The following is a 15,787-nucleotide window of genomic DNA, read 5'->3' as shown; positions in this document are numbered from 1 at the left end:
TGGGCTGCGGCTGTTGCCTTCTCTCCCCCCGCCTCATCATTCATGAAGTGGGTGCCTCCCTAGTCCAATGGGTGGTAGATGTCCGCCGCCTCCCGTTAAATATCTATATTCTTTTATTTGTTTCCAATTTTATTCATGATTTCTTGATGTTCATTTTAACACGTAATCATTATTAGTTTTTATCGTAACCAACATACTTACACATAATAAAATATATAATGTGATGTTTACTCCAATAATAATAATAATAATAATAATAATAATAAAATATATAATGCGATTGAATTGCATTTTAAATCACCCTTGACCTACATTCTTACATTCAACCATAATCTTATCTCATACCTATCACATCTATACGACTATGTTTATCATCATACATAAAAAAATTATAGATTTTTATTAATTTATACATATGCATATGAATTGTATAAAAATACTCAAAGAATAAGTAATCTAAAGATTCTGTTCCCTTAAGATACATATGGGATCTTGAATAGAAAATCTGATCAATTGATGCCTATCACCTTGTGAGCTGTTCTAAGTTGACTTTGAACAAGAAATTTCACTGTTTATTGACCTTGACCATGGTTCAATTTTTCTGTTCTCTATGTGAGAAGTTCTGCCATTTTAGGTGACCTGAGGTTCTAGGATCCATCATCTTTGAAACAGCAAGAAATCTTACCTGAACTTTTGCCTGAGAAGTCGTATCATCAAGAAAACCTGAAAAGTTTCTACCCCACAGATTTATTGACTTAATAGTACAAATCCTTGCAACAACAGCCATGTAACCATGAAAAATGGATCTAATCTCTCTCCATCCATTCATGATGACGAAAGAGAGAGAGACCAACACTCCTCATCTATCGGACCTTATGATATATAGTTTGTAGGCCCCACTAGTGGGTCCACCTTTGAGTACTAACAAGGAATCTGGCTCCTGTACTTGACAAGGTAGAGGTCGGTATTCTTTGCACACTTCTCTACCATACATTAAGAGTGGAATCCACTTAGAACTCGCTGAGAATCTCACATCTCATTCATTTATCAAAATCGAAAGATAGATCCTCCTTCTAATATGTGGTGGAGAGGTATGAGAGGAGCATAGATCTCTGCCTGCTAGAGGATCGGTAGAGGATCTGTACTCTTGATAAGGCAGACCCCTTGCTAAATATGTGTTAGAAAAGTGTGAGGCGACCATAGTCCTCTACCCTCGTGGTGAAAGATCCCAACTTGCCGGACCTTACGTTCAGTCTTAAAACAAGCATTTAGCATTGTCATGAGCACCCTTGTAATGACAAACATTCTAACCTTAAAGAGCATATATGCTAGCAAAGTACTAAATGATAGCTTATGATATCTTGACAAGTGAATTTGAATTAATTACCCTTAGGAATTAGAGGGGATAGATTTGGATCATACATAGTTTGTCTGTCCAACCATTACCATTAGGGTGTAGGAACCTAACTTTTAATCTTCAAATTGTTGTTGTGGCATGCATCCTTGTGGTGACAAGATGAGATGTTTGCTGCAACCTACATGTTAAAAAAACACATTGATTGTGCTAGTAAACTAGTGTACAATAGATCAAGAAGGAAATTTTCCAACAATCCCATTGTTGGTTCTTATTATAAATATTCAAAATTGAACTTCATGATGACCATGCCTAAAATGTCAAAGATTCAAAATCAAATTTTTTGTAACAAATATTTGTAAAAATTAAACTTGGCGATGATTGACTATTTGTAAGAGTCAAATAATTGCTGTTTAATGTACGTCGATAAACAATATGCAGCTACTCTGAAAAAATGTCAATAATAAGACTCTAATGAATTCAGCTACTCTGAAAAATGTCAATAATAAGACTCTAATGAATTCATGTGAATAAAAATATCTCACCAAAATAATGTAAATACAAATAAGAATCTCACATTTCTTGCCCTTTTTTTTTTAATGCATTTGTTGACCACTGAATTGATAGATTAGGTATAGACATATTTTAGTCAAAAAATATGTCAAATAAATTTGGATAAGTTCTCAATTTTCAATAGTCATATTCAAAAACAAAGTTAGATGGGTTATTCAACTCAGAGTATATATATATATATATATAAATAAATATAAAATAAACAAAAGAAGAAAAAAAGAAAAAGAAGAAGTAGAAGAAAGAAAGAAGGAAGAGAATAGAAAAATTAGATAAAAGGGGAATTATGATTGCCGTAAGTTTAGGTCTTTATGGTGTCAACATCCCAGTTCTTATTTTCAAAACTAACCATTATATGCATGTGTTTCTACATGGTAGTGTTGAATGGTTCTAACTTCCAAAGTCAAAAGTGTTGTTGCAAAAATCCGTTCGGCAACGCAAGCAAACAACCTGCAAAAAAACGTGTTCGACCAGATTGGTCGAGGAACGTCTCCAACAATCTAGTTAGTAGAAACTCATAGCTTTACAAGGAAAAAATAACTTGTAGAGCTCTCAATGTCAAAGAGTAACCCAAGGGTGCGTACCTGATAATGATAAAGGTGTGGGCATTTATAGATCTTGGAGAGGTTACCTTAAACTGTGCAATAATAGAATTCGAATGGAACTCTATAATTGTTGCTAACTTCCTGGAAAAAAGTTAATATCCTCCAAGAGAGTATTACTTGAATTGTAGTCGTGGGAATCTGATCTAGACTTTCAGAGCAATTCAAAATACCTGACTTGATTGGAATTCTTATCCATATCTTTAAAGAGGTTGGATACGATTCATGCTTTATGCCTTCGTTTTATTCGTGGTCCGACCAAAGTTTGATCAATCCGGTTCTTCTTTGGTCGACCTAAGTATCTCTACTATAAATTGTCCATAACAAAAAGAAATGATTATTTAGTGGTGCATGAATCACCATCTCATATTTTGAGGTTAAGAATTTGATTTTTCTTCGGATAAAGGACGAGGCTCCATTATATTTAATTATTATTATTTTGTGGTGGTTTTAACAGGAGAATCAGATAGGATTGATTATGACTGATACAAATCTGGTTGGACATGAAACAAACCAAAATGCAAGATTTAAAACTACGTGGGGTTAGAAGAGGTGTTAATTAGTTGAAAACCAAGAACATAAAAAGTCATCGTGAAATAATAGGATTCAATGACAGCGACCTAATGGATCATAAGACAGCAAGTCCCTAACTACTACCTAATTTCCTTTAATATATACAAGAAAATGGAAGAAAAAATATTATTTTTTTATTATCATAAATTGTATTATTATTTCATAATTTTCATTTGGATTCTCCTTAAATTTGATCCAAATCATTTTTATTCCAAATGAAATAATTTTACATTTGTCTTCCATGTAAAAAATCAACTAAAAACACACCCGTTATCCCCCAAAACCATGCATGATCGCCACCACCACTATCAAAAAAAATTATGTATAAAAGTTATACAAAATTTTTATATAATTATTTTATGAAATCAATTCTGAAATAAATGATACCAAATTTGACTTAAAAATTCTTCAAGATCTGAATCTTGATCAGCCAATTCTCATTCGAATCGACCAAGTCAATCTGTATCAGAAGTCCATTCTCAAATGTCAAAACAAAGACTTAGGACCTATGGGTGGCCCCACTTATATTCCCCATCTGTGGTGGGTTGTCTAGAGCAATTTGAGCCTTGAAAATTAGGTCATTATTGCTGGACCCAATTGTAGTTTGTATTCTACTCTTTTATTTTTTTATTTTTTTATTTTTTTTATTTTTTTTTTTTTTTTTTTTTTTTTTTAAAACTAAATAAATAAATAAATGCATTAATTAAAGGAGTGAAGGGGAGGACCATAGAAGGAAAAAATACAATACTTAAACTAAGGATTGAGCCCAACTAAAGCCAACTAGGCACCAAGCAAAAAAATGTCGCCAAAAAAATAAGTAAGGAAGAAAGAAGATAGGAAAACTAGGCTAAAAGACCAACCGATCGAGGCCGAATTGTATTGAATCAAAACTTAGTCTTGTCCCTTATTTTTTTGCTTCTTTCTTTTTTTATATGAAAAATAAAATCTAGCATGAAGTCTCCATCTACATGATGACATCCCTTAATAATAAGGTTGGTTCTCCTATGAGTAGCACAATTGGAGATCCTACCATCATCCAAAGGAAAGACAAGAGTCTGAATCATGTCCTTCGTGACTCCAATTTTATGGGTTCATCATGCACAACCACCAAAGGAGAATCTAGAGAGGCCCCTTGATTCTCAAAAGTAATGGGGCAAATGATTAAAAGAACGGAATTTTTTTTCTTTCCTTTTTGGGTATATGAACTAGGTCAAAGACCCAAGTCAAAAAACCAAGCTAACTTAGCTTAAACAGGACTCTTGATTCCCCAGAAGGATTCATTCCACCCCTGCTGAAGGATCTAGAATGAACGCCCACATATCCACCAAGCAAACTTACACCCTAGGCATCCAATCAACGGCTTTGTTCGCCTCTTTGTCAACATGAACAACCATCAACTTGCCATTGCAATCAAAGAGGTTTATTATCTCCTCCATGTAACGCACATACTTCATTGCGCACGACAGCAGGCGTCTAAGAGCACGACAGCCTCCTTAGAATCTGATTCAACTTAAAATTGAGAGAAGAAGGGAACATATCTAAAGACATAATGAAGAGGGAAGGTATCTACTAGAAGGAGAGAATAGCTCTATATCAAAATTTTAAGATGGATATGCTTTAGATAGTGTGATATTGTAAAAACAACATACAATAATCAATAAAAAGTAAATGAGATACTTTTTCATGGGCGTGCTTTTAGTTCAATAGAGATTACATTTTATGTAGAAACAGTAAAACCAAGAGGGTCTTGGCCCCTTGGTAACCAAATGGAAGGAAGACTTATATCGTTATTACTTACTTAGTTGAGTTGACAAGCTTTAAGTTCAAATATAATAAACCTATTTATTAAGACTATAACAAACTTGGGTTGGACTTTTTAAAACCCTAATCATGAAGTTAAATGTTTTAGCTTGATGCTAAACTTAGCCCTGATCTAATAAGGCCAGGCCAAGCTAGATTTGGTCAAACATTAAATCTTGACTCAGACCTTGATACTAACCATAAAACAATAAGACAATCCTGAACTTTTCATACTGTTACTCTGCATTTATTAAAAACATCCATAAGATGGAAGGTTTGGGTTTAAGTATAATTAATCATGCAACCCTGATCTGCCTTTGTTCCAGTCATAATTTCAAACTGTTAGTTTAGAACTTAAAGACACATCAAGATAAATTTGAATTAATTAAGATCCTAACGCATAGAGTAGTGTTCTTTACACAAGTATCTCATTATCACTTGTTGATCCTACAAAAATATTTCAGACAGGAATCTGACTTTCAACCTTTCAAGTTCCAACAGAAAATCCATACTTCCATTCTTTAGTAGTTTCTGTTCAACTAAGAAATCAGAGATGCAAATGCGCCAGCTTTTACCAAACCACTAACCCATGCCATGATCCACGTGGCCAAGAAACCTTTCCTTGTTAAATTCGCTCTCTGTGATTCTGTCTCGTTAATGGCTGACAATGATTCTAGACGTTGGCGATGTTCTACAGATACCAAAACGTTTAAAGTTTCAAGTCTTTGTTCTTCAAAAGCCAAAAAATTCCTGTTCTTCACACTTCAGTGTTAGAACTAAGAAGTAAGAACAAGCATGCAGGGATCTTTCTTGCCTTTAGAGGTCCTTGTTTCTGTAGTAATGAAAACGACAAACACAAAAGAGACATCAGACACCTAAACGAAGAAAAATACCGAAGAAGGACATTTGAGATTTACAAACGGGGCGAGTTGACTGGTCTCTGTTGCACGGCGTTGACTTAGTTAAAAATGCAAAGTTTTCGTTAAGATTTTCAATTTTTTATTGTTATTGTTAGTCAAGAATGATTAAATATTTCCAAATGATGCAAACCAGAAGAAAGGATATGGAGCGAAGACTCAGAAATAAGAAGACAATCTGAGCTTTGTTTCCTCCCCCTTCCTCCCTTTCCTCCCCTTCTTCCTAGTCCCTTCTTCACTTCTGCTTCTCTCACCTTATCTCTCTCTCTCTCTCTCTCTCTCTCTTTCTCTCTCACACCCAGAAACAGTCACTGAATTGACAAGAAAGAAGAGAGGAGAAGAAACCCATTTCGATCTGTAAAGCAAATCAGCATCAGAAAAGAAACAGTTTGTATGTAGCTATGGGGAATTGCCTGGGTGCTCAAGCTAAAGCTCAAGTTAACAACCGTAGCCCAAGCACAACCAGACAGTCTACTCCAGGTCAGTGCAAATTTTTGCGATTTTTGAGATATTTATAAATTTTTGTCAGATGGGTTTTGTTTTCTTTTCCTTATTCATCCTCTGCAGATTTGCTTTCTATTTCTGGGCTTTCTATTTCTGAGCTTTCTGTTTCTGCTCCAATGAATTCCTCTTGACTAATCATAAATAACCCAAATGGGTTTTCATTAAATTTCAAGAAATTCCCCTTTTGGAGATTAGTTACCTTTCCAATTTGATGATCCTTTTTGTTGCCCTTGTTCTTTTTTGCTCAAACAGTTACATCCTACAAAGACAGCAGCAATGAAGTTGGGCTTTCAAGTAGCACAACAAGCCAGAGTCAAATTTCAGGGAGTGGAAGCCTTGATGAGGCGTTCCCAACTGGTCATATCTTGCCTACACCACACTTGAAGATCTTCAATTATTCAGACCTCAAATTGGCCACCAAAAACTTCAAACCTGATATGTTGCTTGGAGAGGGTGGTTTTGGAAAAGTCTACAAAGGTTGGGTTGATGAGAAGACCTTCTCTTCTTCAAAGATAGGTAGTGCAATGACTGTTGCAGTAAAAAAACTGAATCCAGAAAGTATGCAAGGATTGGAAGAATGGCAGGTAATCAATCAATCTCTGTAGATTTCTTGATTCATCCATTTCTTAATTCTTGCAACTCAATTAGATTTGCATATGCTTATGTAGGATGAGATCCCACCTCTATTAGGGTTTATTGTACAAAGTTGAACTCTGCCAGTGTTTGCTGTTGGTCCCAAGCCCGGGTAAAGGAGGGTTGGTGCGTGGGTCGGCAGCCGGCACCATAAAAGAAAAAAAAGCCAAACCCTTTTCACATGGATTCAACAACCTTACATGATAAATGCCATTGTACAAAGTTGACAACACTTCAACTGTTCACGAAGCTCTAATGCCATCAGAACCTATGTTAAGGGCTCTGCATTGACCCTTGATCATGGGTGAAGAAAAAGTGTCCTTTTTTCTTGTTAATGAGGCTGGCTTTCTAAATTTTGATTTTTTTTTGAGTTATGGATTACTACGTGATTAATTAACTGATTGATTAGACCCATTATTAATCCTGCTGTTTTACAAAGTTAGACAATAATTTCATTTGTTCCCTGAACCTTCCTTCACACCATCTGAACCTCAGTCAAGGGTTCTACATTGACCTTTGACCATGGATGAGAGGAAAACTCGGTCTAGTTTCTTGTTAAGAGGGATGAGCTTTTTAGATTTTGAAGTTCTTGATTTGAAAATTTTGCATTATGGTTTATTAATCAATTATTTCCATTATACTTCAGTGAATAGGAAATAATTTTATTTTTCAAATAACCTTTGATTAATGATATTTGACTGGTTATCTTCTCTCTCCATCCTTTTCATCATATCTTTTAGTTTGATTGCTTTGGCTTTCCCCAAACTTGAATATTGCTTTCTGTCACTTTTTCCGTGGATTCAAATCTCTGATTCTTTCTTTCATTTTTCTCATTTGTTTTAGTTCTCTAGGTTTATTTTGGACTTGAATGGATGTGATTTGGAGGTCCTCATAAGCTTTTACATCAAATCTTATTTGCCCCAAATGTAAGGTCACCTTGATAGGGATTGTTCCATACATTCAAAGCTCTGATTTTTGCTTAAATCATCAATGAGAATATCTATAACTCCTAAAGATGAAAGAACTTTAGTGTAGTCCCTTCTTGTTGGCTTCAGTAGGGCTCTGCCCTTTGCTCTCCCCTCAACCCCCCCCTCTTTTTTGGTTAATGAATTCTTTATTCATCCAAAATTTAAAAAAGAAAAAAGAAAAAAAAGATGAAAGAACTGTTCCTTATTAGATCTCTGATGCACCAAGTTTTTCTTGTGTTCCACACATAAGCAGACTGATTTGATAGGATGAGCCTGCTGTTTTCATTCTTTGGAATGTCAAAATCTTGCTGCATTTGATTCAGTTTGAGGGGTTGTAGTTGATGGTTAATTTGATATACTTTGATCAACTTTGTTCAGGCAGAGGTGAATTTCTTAGGGAGGCTTTCTCATCCCAACCTCGTAAAGCTTCTGGGTTACTGCATTGAGGAGAAAGAACTTTTACTTGTTTATGAGTTTATGCAGAAGGGAAGCCTGGAGAATCATCTTTTTAGAAGTAAGGATTCCTTTCTATTTCCAACTCTTCTGACACATAATTTTTTAGGGAGAGCTGTAGAATGTGGGCTTTCTTTTACTGAACATGTATAACTCATTAGAGAAACTAAATGCTACACTGTTTTGCTGCAGGGGGTTCGGCTGTCGACCCTCTTTCCTGGAGTATAAGGCTTAAGATAGTAATAGGAGCTGCTAGAGGCCTTGTTTTCTTACACACTTCAGAGAGGCAAGTCATTTACAGGGACTTCAAGGCCTCCAATATACTGCTTGATGGGGTATGGTCTTGTGATTCAAAAGCTAATCATTCAAAGTGGGCTAGATTTTCATTAATGGAAGTAATCTTATAAACTGTAATCTCATGTATTTTTTGATCTTTTCGGTTTTCAGAATTATAATGCCAAACTATCAGATTTTGGGTTGGCGAAATGTGGGCCTTTGGCTGGTGACTCACACGTAACAACACGAGTTATGGGCACATACGGCTATGCTGCACCTGAATATGTTGCTACAGGTAATGCAATCCTCTTTGTCGACTATGTCCTGCTTTTAATGTTCTAAATCATTCCATCTATAGAATGTGGTGTTCCCATGGAACAGATCAACCAGAAAACCCAATTCATAATGAAACAGGCTGAATGAACTAGATCAAGCCAATCCCTAAAGCTTAAAAATCTTTCAGGGTCTAGGGTTAGTTGCTTGTTAATTAGGTGTTCCATCTCTGTTATAGCATGTTTTGAGTCTCTTGAGTAGTAATGGAAAACTGGCACTCCACAAGATTGTTTTTGGAGAAACACCACTTTTTTCGATAGACAAGAAGAATTTCAAGCTTCATCAGTCCATATATGAATTTTGATTAATTTTTGTTGAACAGGGCATCTATATGTCAAAAGTGATGTCTACGGATTTGGAGTTCTGCTGCTTGAGATTCTAACTGGCCAACGAGCATTGGACACAAACCGCCCTAGTGGGCAACATAATTTGACAGATTGGGCAAAGCCATTTCTAAATGATAGAAGAAAGTTAAAAACCATAATGGATGCTAGATTGGAAAAGCAGTATCCCATGAAAGCTGCATTATTAGCTTCAAAGCTTGCTCTGAATTGTCTTGAAGCTGAACCTAAAAGTCGACCATCGATGCAGATAGTCTTACAGACTTTGGAACAAATAGAAGCCATCAAAGAGAATAGACCCAGCAGGGTTCAATCCAGACCCTCTTCTACTAGATATCCTCTTCCTGATCCTCATTCTGTTGGACATCACCACCCAAGCCAACTTCCTCAACCTCAACAGCCTCATCGCTTCCCCACGCCGCACCACACAAAGGTCCATGATGGCATTGGCAGAGGAGGAGGTCCTACGCATGCCATAATGATCAGATGAATGATCTCAAGCTACTCATTCAAGTGTGCATCTCAGAAATTGTTTCCTTCATTCCAAAAGGGCCCCAAATTCTTTTCCTGGTTGGAATTTGATTTCACCTCAAATGTGATTGTGACTTCATGGTGGTAGAGACTGTATTACATGGATGATTAATAGTATCACTTAAAAAGGGATTTATTTTTTGAACAATTCTTTCTTGAAGATAACTTCATGGAGATGCGTATGAGGACAGCATTCAAACTTCAAAAGGTAAAACTTCCAGAGAAAATTCTGATTCGTATCATGTTCTTAGACTTTTCTTGTTCTAAATGATGTCAAGGCCTTCAAAGTCAAATTAAGACAATATAGTTCTTCTTTCTCTTGCAAGTTGTAACCATTGTATCTAAAGTCAATTTTTTTTAAATTCCAGTGCCCCCCTTTCAAATCCCCCAACCCCCACTGAAAATAAAATAGGGCTATGAAATGATATACAGGGGGATGAACATCATACTTAGTTTTCTGGTGTTTAACCTTATGCAGTAAATCCACCATATCCACTTTCTGTGTGTGGAATAAAACTCTCCCTGCAATCCAAACCAGCCCTAAACGCTCGTTCCAACATTGTTTTCACTCAAAGCCAGAACATCTGCGAAGGCCAACTTGGATTGCAATTTGGCACTGTGATGGTGTTGGGAAGCTCTTATGGTTATCCTACCATTGACATATCCAAATTCATTTTTACCCAAAAAACACAAGGCATAGGACCAACACATTTCCACTGTTAATTTCCCACCAACACTTATGGCGAGCAAAGCCCTATGGACAAACCAAGTTGATGGTAGGAGATTATTTTCACCTTTTCTTCATATATATACAAGGGAAGGGAAGGGAGGGAAGGGAAGGTGAATCCGGAATCTCCCCGTCGCTCCCCCATGGCTTCCTGACCACAAAAACCAATGGGTGCCACTAGTGAAATTTTTTTTTCTTTTCCAAAAAGTGTTTTTCACCGTAGGCCCCACTGATCTTTGTGGTCACGAAGCGTCTCCCCGCGGGGTCACTGATCCGGACTCAGGGAAGGTTGGGGTGGGTTGGGGAGCGCAGTGGGCGGGTTGCAAGTGTCAGTAGCCCATATTTGACTTTAAGTTATTTTTTTTGACATTTTGCATTTTTGTCCAGTTCTATTAAAAGAAATCAACTAAGGAGTAAGGACAGACATTTTTTTTTATGAGTAAAATTTCTTTATATTTTTATTTTATTTTATTTTATTTTATTTCTTACTTACCCAAATATTGAACGGAGGTACCAACAATTTCAACTGAAGTAATCTTCTAATTTAATATGTTAATAGTTTTTTTTTTGTAATAATATGTTAATACTATAGCTTAATTATTAAAAGGACCTGCTCTTTATGAAATTCTTGTTGCTTCCCTCAATTTTAATAGTGTTAAGAGACCGTTTAATGTCTATTTTGTCCTTCTAAAATTAAGAATTCAAAACACAATAATATCCTCATTTAAAAAAACCATATCAAGTACCAATTTTAGAGTTGTATCCATATTATTTTGAATTAAAAAAAAATACCTAAATTATTTTTTTATGCTAAGAAAAGAAACTTCCTAAAATTGGTAACGCCAAATTGGATAGTAAATAAATGAAAATTTAATAGAAGTAAGAATTTCTTAAAACTAAAAAGTAACATCAAATTAAAAAGTAAATAAATAAAAAACTAAACAATAACACCAAATTAAAAGGTAAATATAAAAAAACTAAAAATAAGGAGCTACTAAATTAGGGTTAATTTTTTCTAACTAAGATAATAAAAATGAAGATTGACCAAAGAAGGTTCATTCCATACTGACCAATTGAACTTTGCTCAAGAAAATGCAGTCCTTATGATCATGGATAGAACCATTGATGCCTAGTGACTAGGGGGCTTATGTTAATGACCAAATATCTAAGTTGGATCGACCATGGTTTGGACCGACCACGGTTTGGTCCAACCAACGTCCAACCTGATAGACCGATCAACTCTAATTGACAAACGGTTCAACCACAACAGATAGGCTATGAAAATTGGCTATCTAAGAACGACCAGGTTTCTATTTCCGAATAGATAAGGACAAGGGGGGCTCTCCGGATAAGAGCTAGAGTTCAGAATGAGCTCATCATCCAAAGTTCGAACATGACTCAAGAGTCCGACCAGGACTCAATCATCAGCAAGAGTCCTAAGTAAGATTCAATCACCGAAGGACAGATACACATCTTAGAATCTATATAAAAAGATCTAAGAACGAGAGTAAGGTAAGCAATAGTGAATACTTCATTCATATTCATTCTTCTGAGTTGATTCCTTGCTAACTTGCTCGTTAGAGACATTCCTCGACCAACCCAGTCGAGCATGTTTATTTGTAGGTTGTTTGCTTGTACTGTCGAACATGATTCTACACAGGAGCGGACCCACTAAGGGGCCGGGGGACCATGGCCCCCCCTCTGATTTTTAAAATTTTTTATTATTTGTTTAGGTTTTTCATTTTTTATATTAATGTCATTCATTTTTCCAGCTTTTTTCTCTTCTCACATGTGAAATATCACTATTTGCCCCCCCCCCCCAATTTGAAAACAAATTTTAAAGGTAAAATAATGGGTATAAATGTCATCCCTATTTAAAAAATAAATCTTCAATCCCTATTTATTCTCTCCTCTCTTCTCTCTCACATCTTTTATTCCTATTTATTCTCCTTCTATAAACGTGGGTTAAGGGAAATTTTTGAAAAAAAAATTATTATTAAATATTCAAAATGCCATTTCTAATGAAAACTAACTCCTCAATTCCGATTAATTCTCCTCTCTCTTCTCTCTCACATCTTTTCTTCCTATATATTCTCCTTCTATAAACGTGGGTTAAGGAAAATTTTTGAAAAAAAATATATTATTAAATATTCAATATGTCATTTCTAATGGAAATTAATTCCTCAATCCCTATTTATTCTCTCATATCTCCTCTTTTCTTCCTATTTATTCTCTTCGGTTTCTTTCTTTTTATTTATTCTATAAGTGCGGATTAAGGAAAATTTGGAAAAAAATCTTCTGCCCAATTAGGTTCTCTTTCTCTTTTTCAATTTATTTATTTATTCTCTTTTACTTATTTTTTATGTTATTCTTTATTTGATTTTATATTCTTTGTTTTTGTATTTCTTTTGCAATTTTTATTATTTGATTTTATATTGTAAATAAAATGTCTATAATTGTAAGGTAACTAACTACCATTAGTTTGCATCTCTTACTTAATTTTTTTTTTTTGTTTGCAAATTTTTTAGGGTTAAAGTCACTTGTATTTTTTCTTTTAACTGATGCTTTAATTTACCTATATCTTGTTGAAAAAAAAATACCATTATTAATAATTTATCTATTTTTGTCAAATATATGTGGGCCCCACAAAATATATGTAGGTGTGCTTTCCCAATCTAACTTTTATTATTCGGCCCCCCACTATTGAATCCTGGTTCCGCCCTTGATTCTACAACAACCTTGGTTTTCGAAGTGCACGGTTTTAGGATAATTCCTCTAATTCCACACCCAAATTGCTTAGCTTTGGTTAAGCAAAATGGAAGCTAATATGTTTGTTTAAGTAATTCTATTTATGTTTGCATTGATTCCGATGCCAAACCTATGAAATCAAGGAATCCGGATCATCACCCCTTCAAGAGAGCACAGAGTGCTCCTTGACGGCTTTACCACCACAAATCATGTGGGATTCATAGATAAAAAATAATAAAATTAATAAATTAAAAAAAGAACCGATCACCCAACCCTTTGATCCCCTTGTATTTATGGTGGTAAAGCCTGTGCTCCCGAAGGGGTAATGATCCAGATTTTGATAGCTGATACATATCTATGTTGGATATGACCATATGGTAGCAAATCTGGACTCCTACTATCACAACCAAACGCTCTACAGGAATCATGAGTCTGTCAAGTAAAAATCATACAGTTATTTGTTTAGGCAATTCACATCTCAATTTTACTTGAAAATATAATCATCTAGATTTCAATATTTTAGGTAAATTTATGATCCCCCAATTAACCTTTCTTAAGGATGAACCAATTTATAGGATCAAGGTAACTGTTGACCAAAAAATACATCAAGGTATCTAAATAGTTAATTTTAATGAACAACAATTCTATTGACTTGATTTCAAGTCCAGATCAGCTACTCGTCGGGGGAGCACTCTGCTCCCCGACAACTTTACCACCATAAATACAAGGGGATCCAAGGGTTGGGTGATGGATTCTTTTTTAAATTTTAAAATTTTATTATTTTTTACTTGTGGGTCTCACAAGATTTGTGGTGGTAAAGCCTGTGCTCCCGAAGGGGTGATGATCCGGATTCTGATAGCTGATACATATCTATGTTGGATATGACCGATTAAGATGTCTCTCACTTTTTTTCTTAAGCACATATATAGAATTTTTATTTTTTTTAAAGAACATATATTAGACTTCAAATGGTGTTACAAGCAATTACACCTGCTGTTAATTCCCAAATGAATGAGAAATTATTGGTAATCCCTCAAGAGAATGAAGTGAAGGCTGCTCTATTTGGAATGGCCCCTTTGAAATCGCCAGGACCAGATGGGTATCCACCAGTGTTTTTTCAACAGAATTGGGAGTTGATAAAAGCCACATTATGTGCTTTTATACAAGAGATCTTCTATAAAGGTACTATGCCTCGGTCCATAAATAAAACTTTTGTTTGCCTCATACCAAAGACAGATAGACCAGAGAAAATTGAACAATATCGGCCTATCAGCTCTGTAATGTGGTTGTAAAAGTGGTTACAAAGATTCTGGCTACCCTACTTAAGACTCTTTTGGATATTTTAATTTCCCCTAGGCAGTCTGCATTTGTGCCTTCACGTCATATAGGGGATAATATCATGGTCGTTCAGGAGTTTTTTCATTATTTGCAACAGAGGAAAAAGGGAAAGAGGAAGATTATGGCTATGAAATTGGATGTTAGGAAAGCTTATGACAGTCTTGATTGGAATTATATTGAGCATATCCTTTTGAGAATGGGATTTGATAAGAAATGGGTGCAACTCATTATGGCTTGTGTATCTTCGATTTCTTATGAAGTGCTTGTGAATGGAGCTCCAAGAGGACATGTTGTACCATCACGGGGTATACGGCAAGGTGACCATCTTTCCCCTCCTTTATTTGTTTTGTGCTCTAAGGGTCTAAGTGCAGTACTTCATAGAGCTCAAGAGGATGGTGTTATTCAGGGGGTGAAAATTCGAGGTAAATCTCAGCCTATATCCCATCTTTTGTTCGCAGATGATAGTCTGATTCTTAGTGAGGTAAAGTTGCAAGAAATCCATAATTTGAAGCAATGCATTAATACTTTCTGTCAAGCAAGTGGATTGAGAATTAACAACTCAAAATCCAGTCTTATGTTTAGTCCAAATACAACTGAGAAGTTTAAGAGATGGTTCACTAGGATCTTAAAAATACCTTGTGGTGGTATACCTAAGAAGTATCTAGGCTTACCTCCTCATTTCAGTTCGGGCAAGAGGGAATGTTTAAGAGAGATCATGGAGAAGGTTAAGAAGAAGTTCTAAGGGTGGTCTTCTCATTTGCTGTCAAAGGCTGGTAAGGAAGTTATGATTAAATATGTTGCTTTAACTCTTAATTCCTTTGCAGCATCTCATTTCCTATTACCAAAGGCACATCATAAGGAACTAAGATCTACTGCTGCAAAGTTCTATTGGGGTGCTAATGACCAGAAGAAACATCTACAATGGATCTCATGGAAAAGGATGTGTAACTCAAAAGATAGAGGTGGATTGGGTTTTCGTGATCCGGAATTGCAAAATAGAGCTTTGTTAGGTTCTCTTGGAGGTTATGGAAAGAGGGAGATTCATTCTGGGCTACAATTTTTAAGCAAATCTATTTTCCAAGGACTAATTTTCTAAAGGCTGCAACTAGTTATTCTCTT

The 15,787-nt window shown here is 35.5% G+C and overlaps 1 protein-coding gene across 1 annotated transcript; it reads left to right on the top strand.

The window, feature by feature from the left end:
• The first annotated feature begins 5,943 nt into the window (after positions 1–5,943).
• Positions 5,944–10,643, top strand: LOC149015550 (putative serine/threonine-protein kinase PIX13). The gene is made up of 6 exons (XM_089156898.1): positions 5,944–6,296; positions 6,573–6,904; positions 8,300–8,435; positions 8,567–8,709; positions 8,822–8,945; positions 9,306–10,643. Exons 1-6 carry the CDS (start codon positions 6,218–6,220, stop codon positions 9,812–9,814), a joined length of 1,323 nt encoding a protein of 440 aa, XP_089013024.1. The 5' UTR covers positions 5,944–6,217; the 3' UTR covers positions 9,815–10,643.
• The last annotated feature ends 5,144 nt before the right edge of the window (positions 10,644–15,787 follow it).

Source organism: Hakea prostrata, chromosome 5 (genome assembly GCF_041222555.1).
Source record: "Hakea prostrata isolate BN-2017 chromosome 5, UWA_Hpros_2, whole genome shotgun sequence".
Classification (NCBI taxonomy): Eukaryota; Viridiplantae; Streptophyta; class Magnoliopsida; order Proteales; family Proteaceae; genus Hakea; species Hakea prostrata.
This window is presented reverse-complemented; position numbering and strand designations above follow the sequence as displayed.

What these genes read in the sequence shown, in the direction of transcription:
- LOC149015550 (XM_089156898.1), top strand. Translation starts at nt 6,218, where the DNA reads ATGGGGAATTGCCTGGGTGCTCAAGCTAAAGCTCAAGTTAACAACCGT. An exon ending in CCAATATACTGCTTGATGGG is followed by an intron (nt 8,710 to 8,821) that starts GTATGGTCTTGT and finishes TTCGGTTTTCAG; the next exon opens with AATTATAATGCCAAACTATC. An exon ending in ACCTGAATATGTTGCTACAG is followed by an intron (nt 8,946 to 9,305) that starts GTAATGCAATCC and finishes TTTGTTGAACAG; the next exon opens with GGCATCTATATGTCAAAAGT.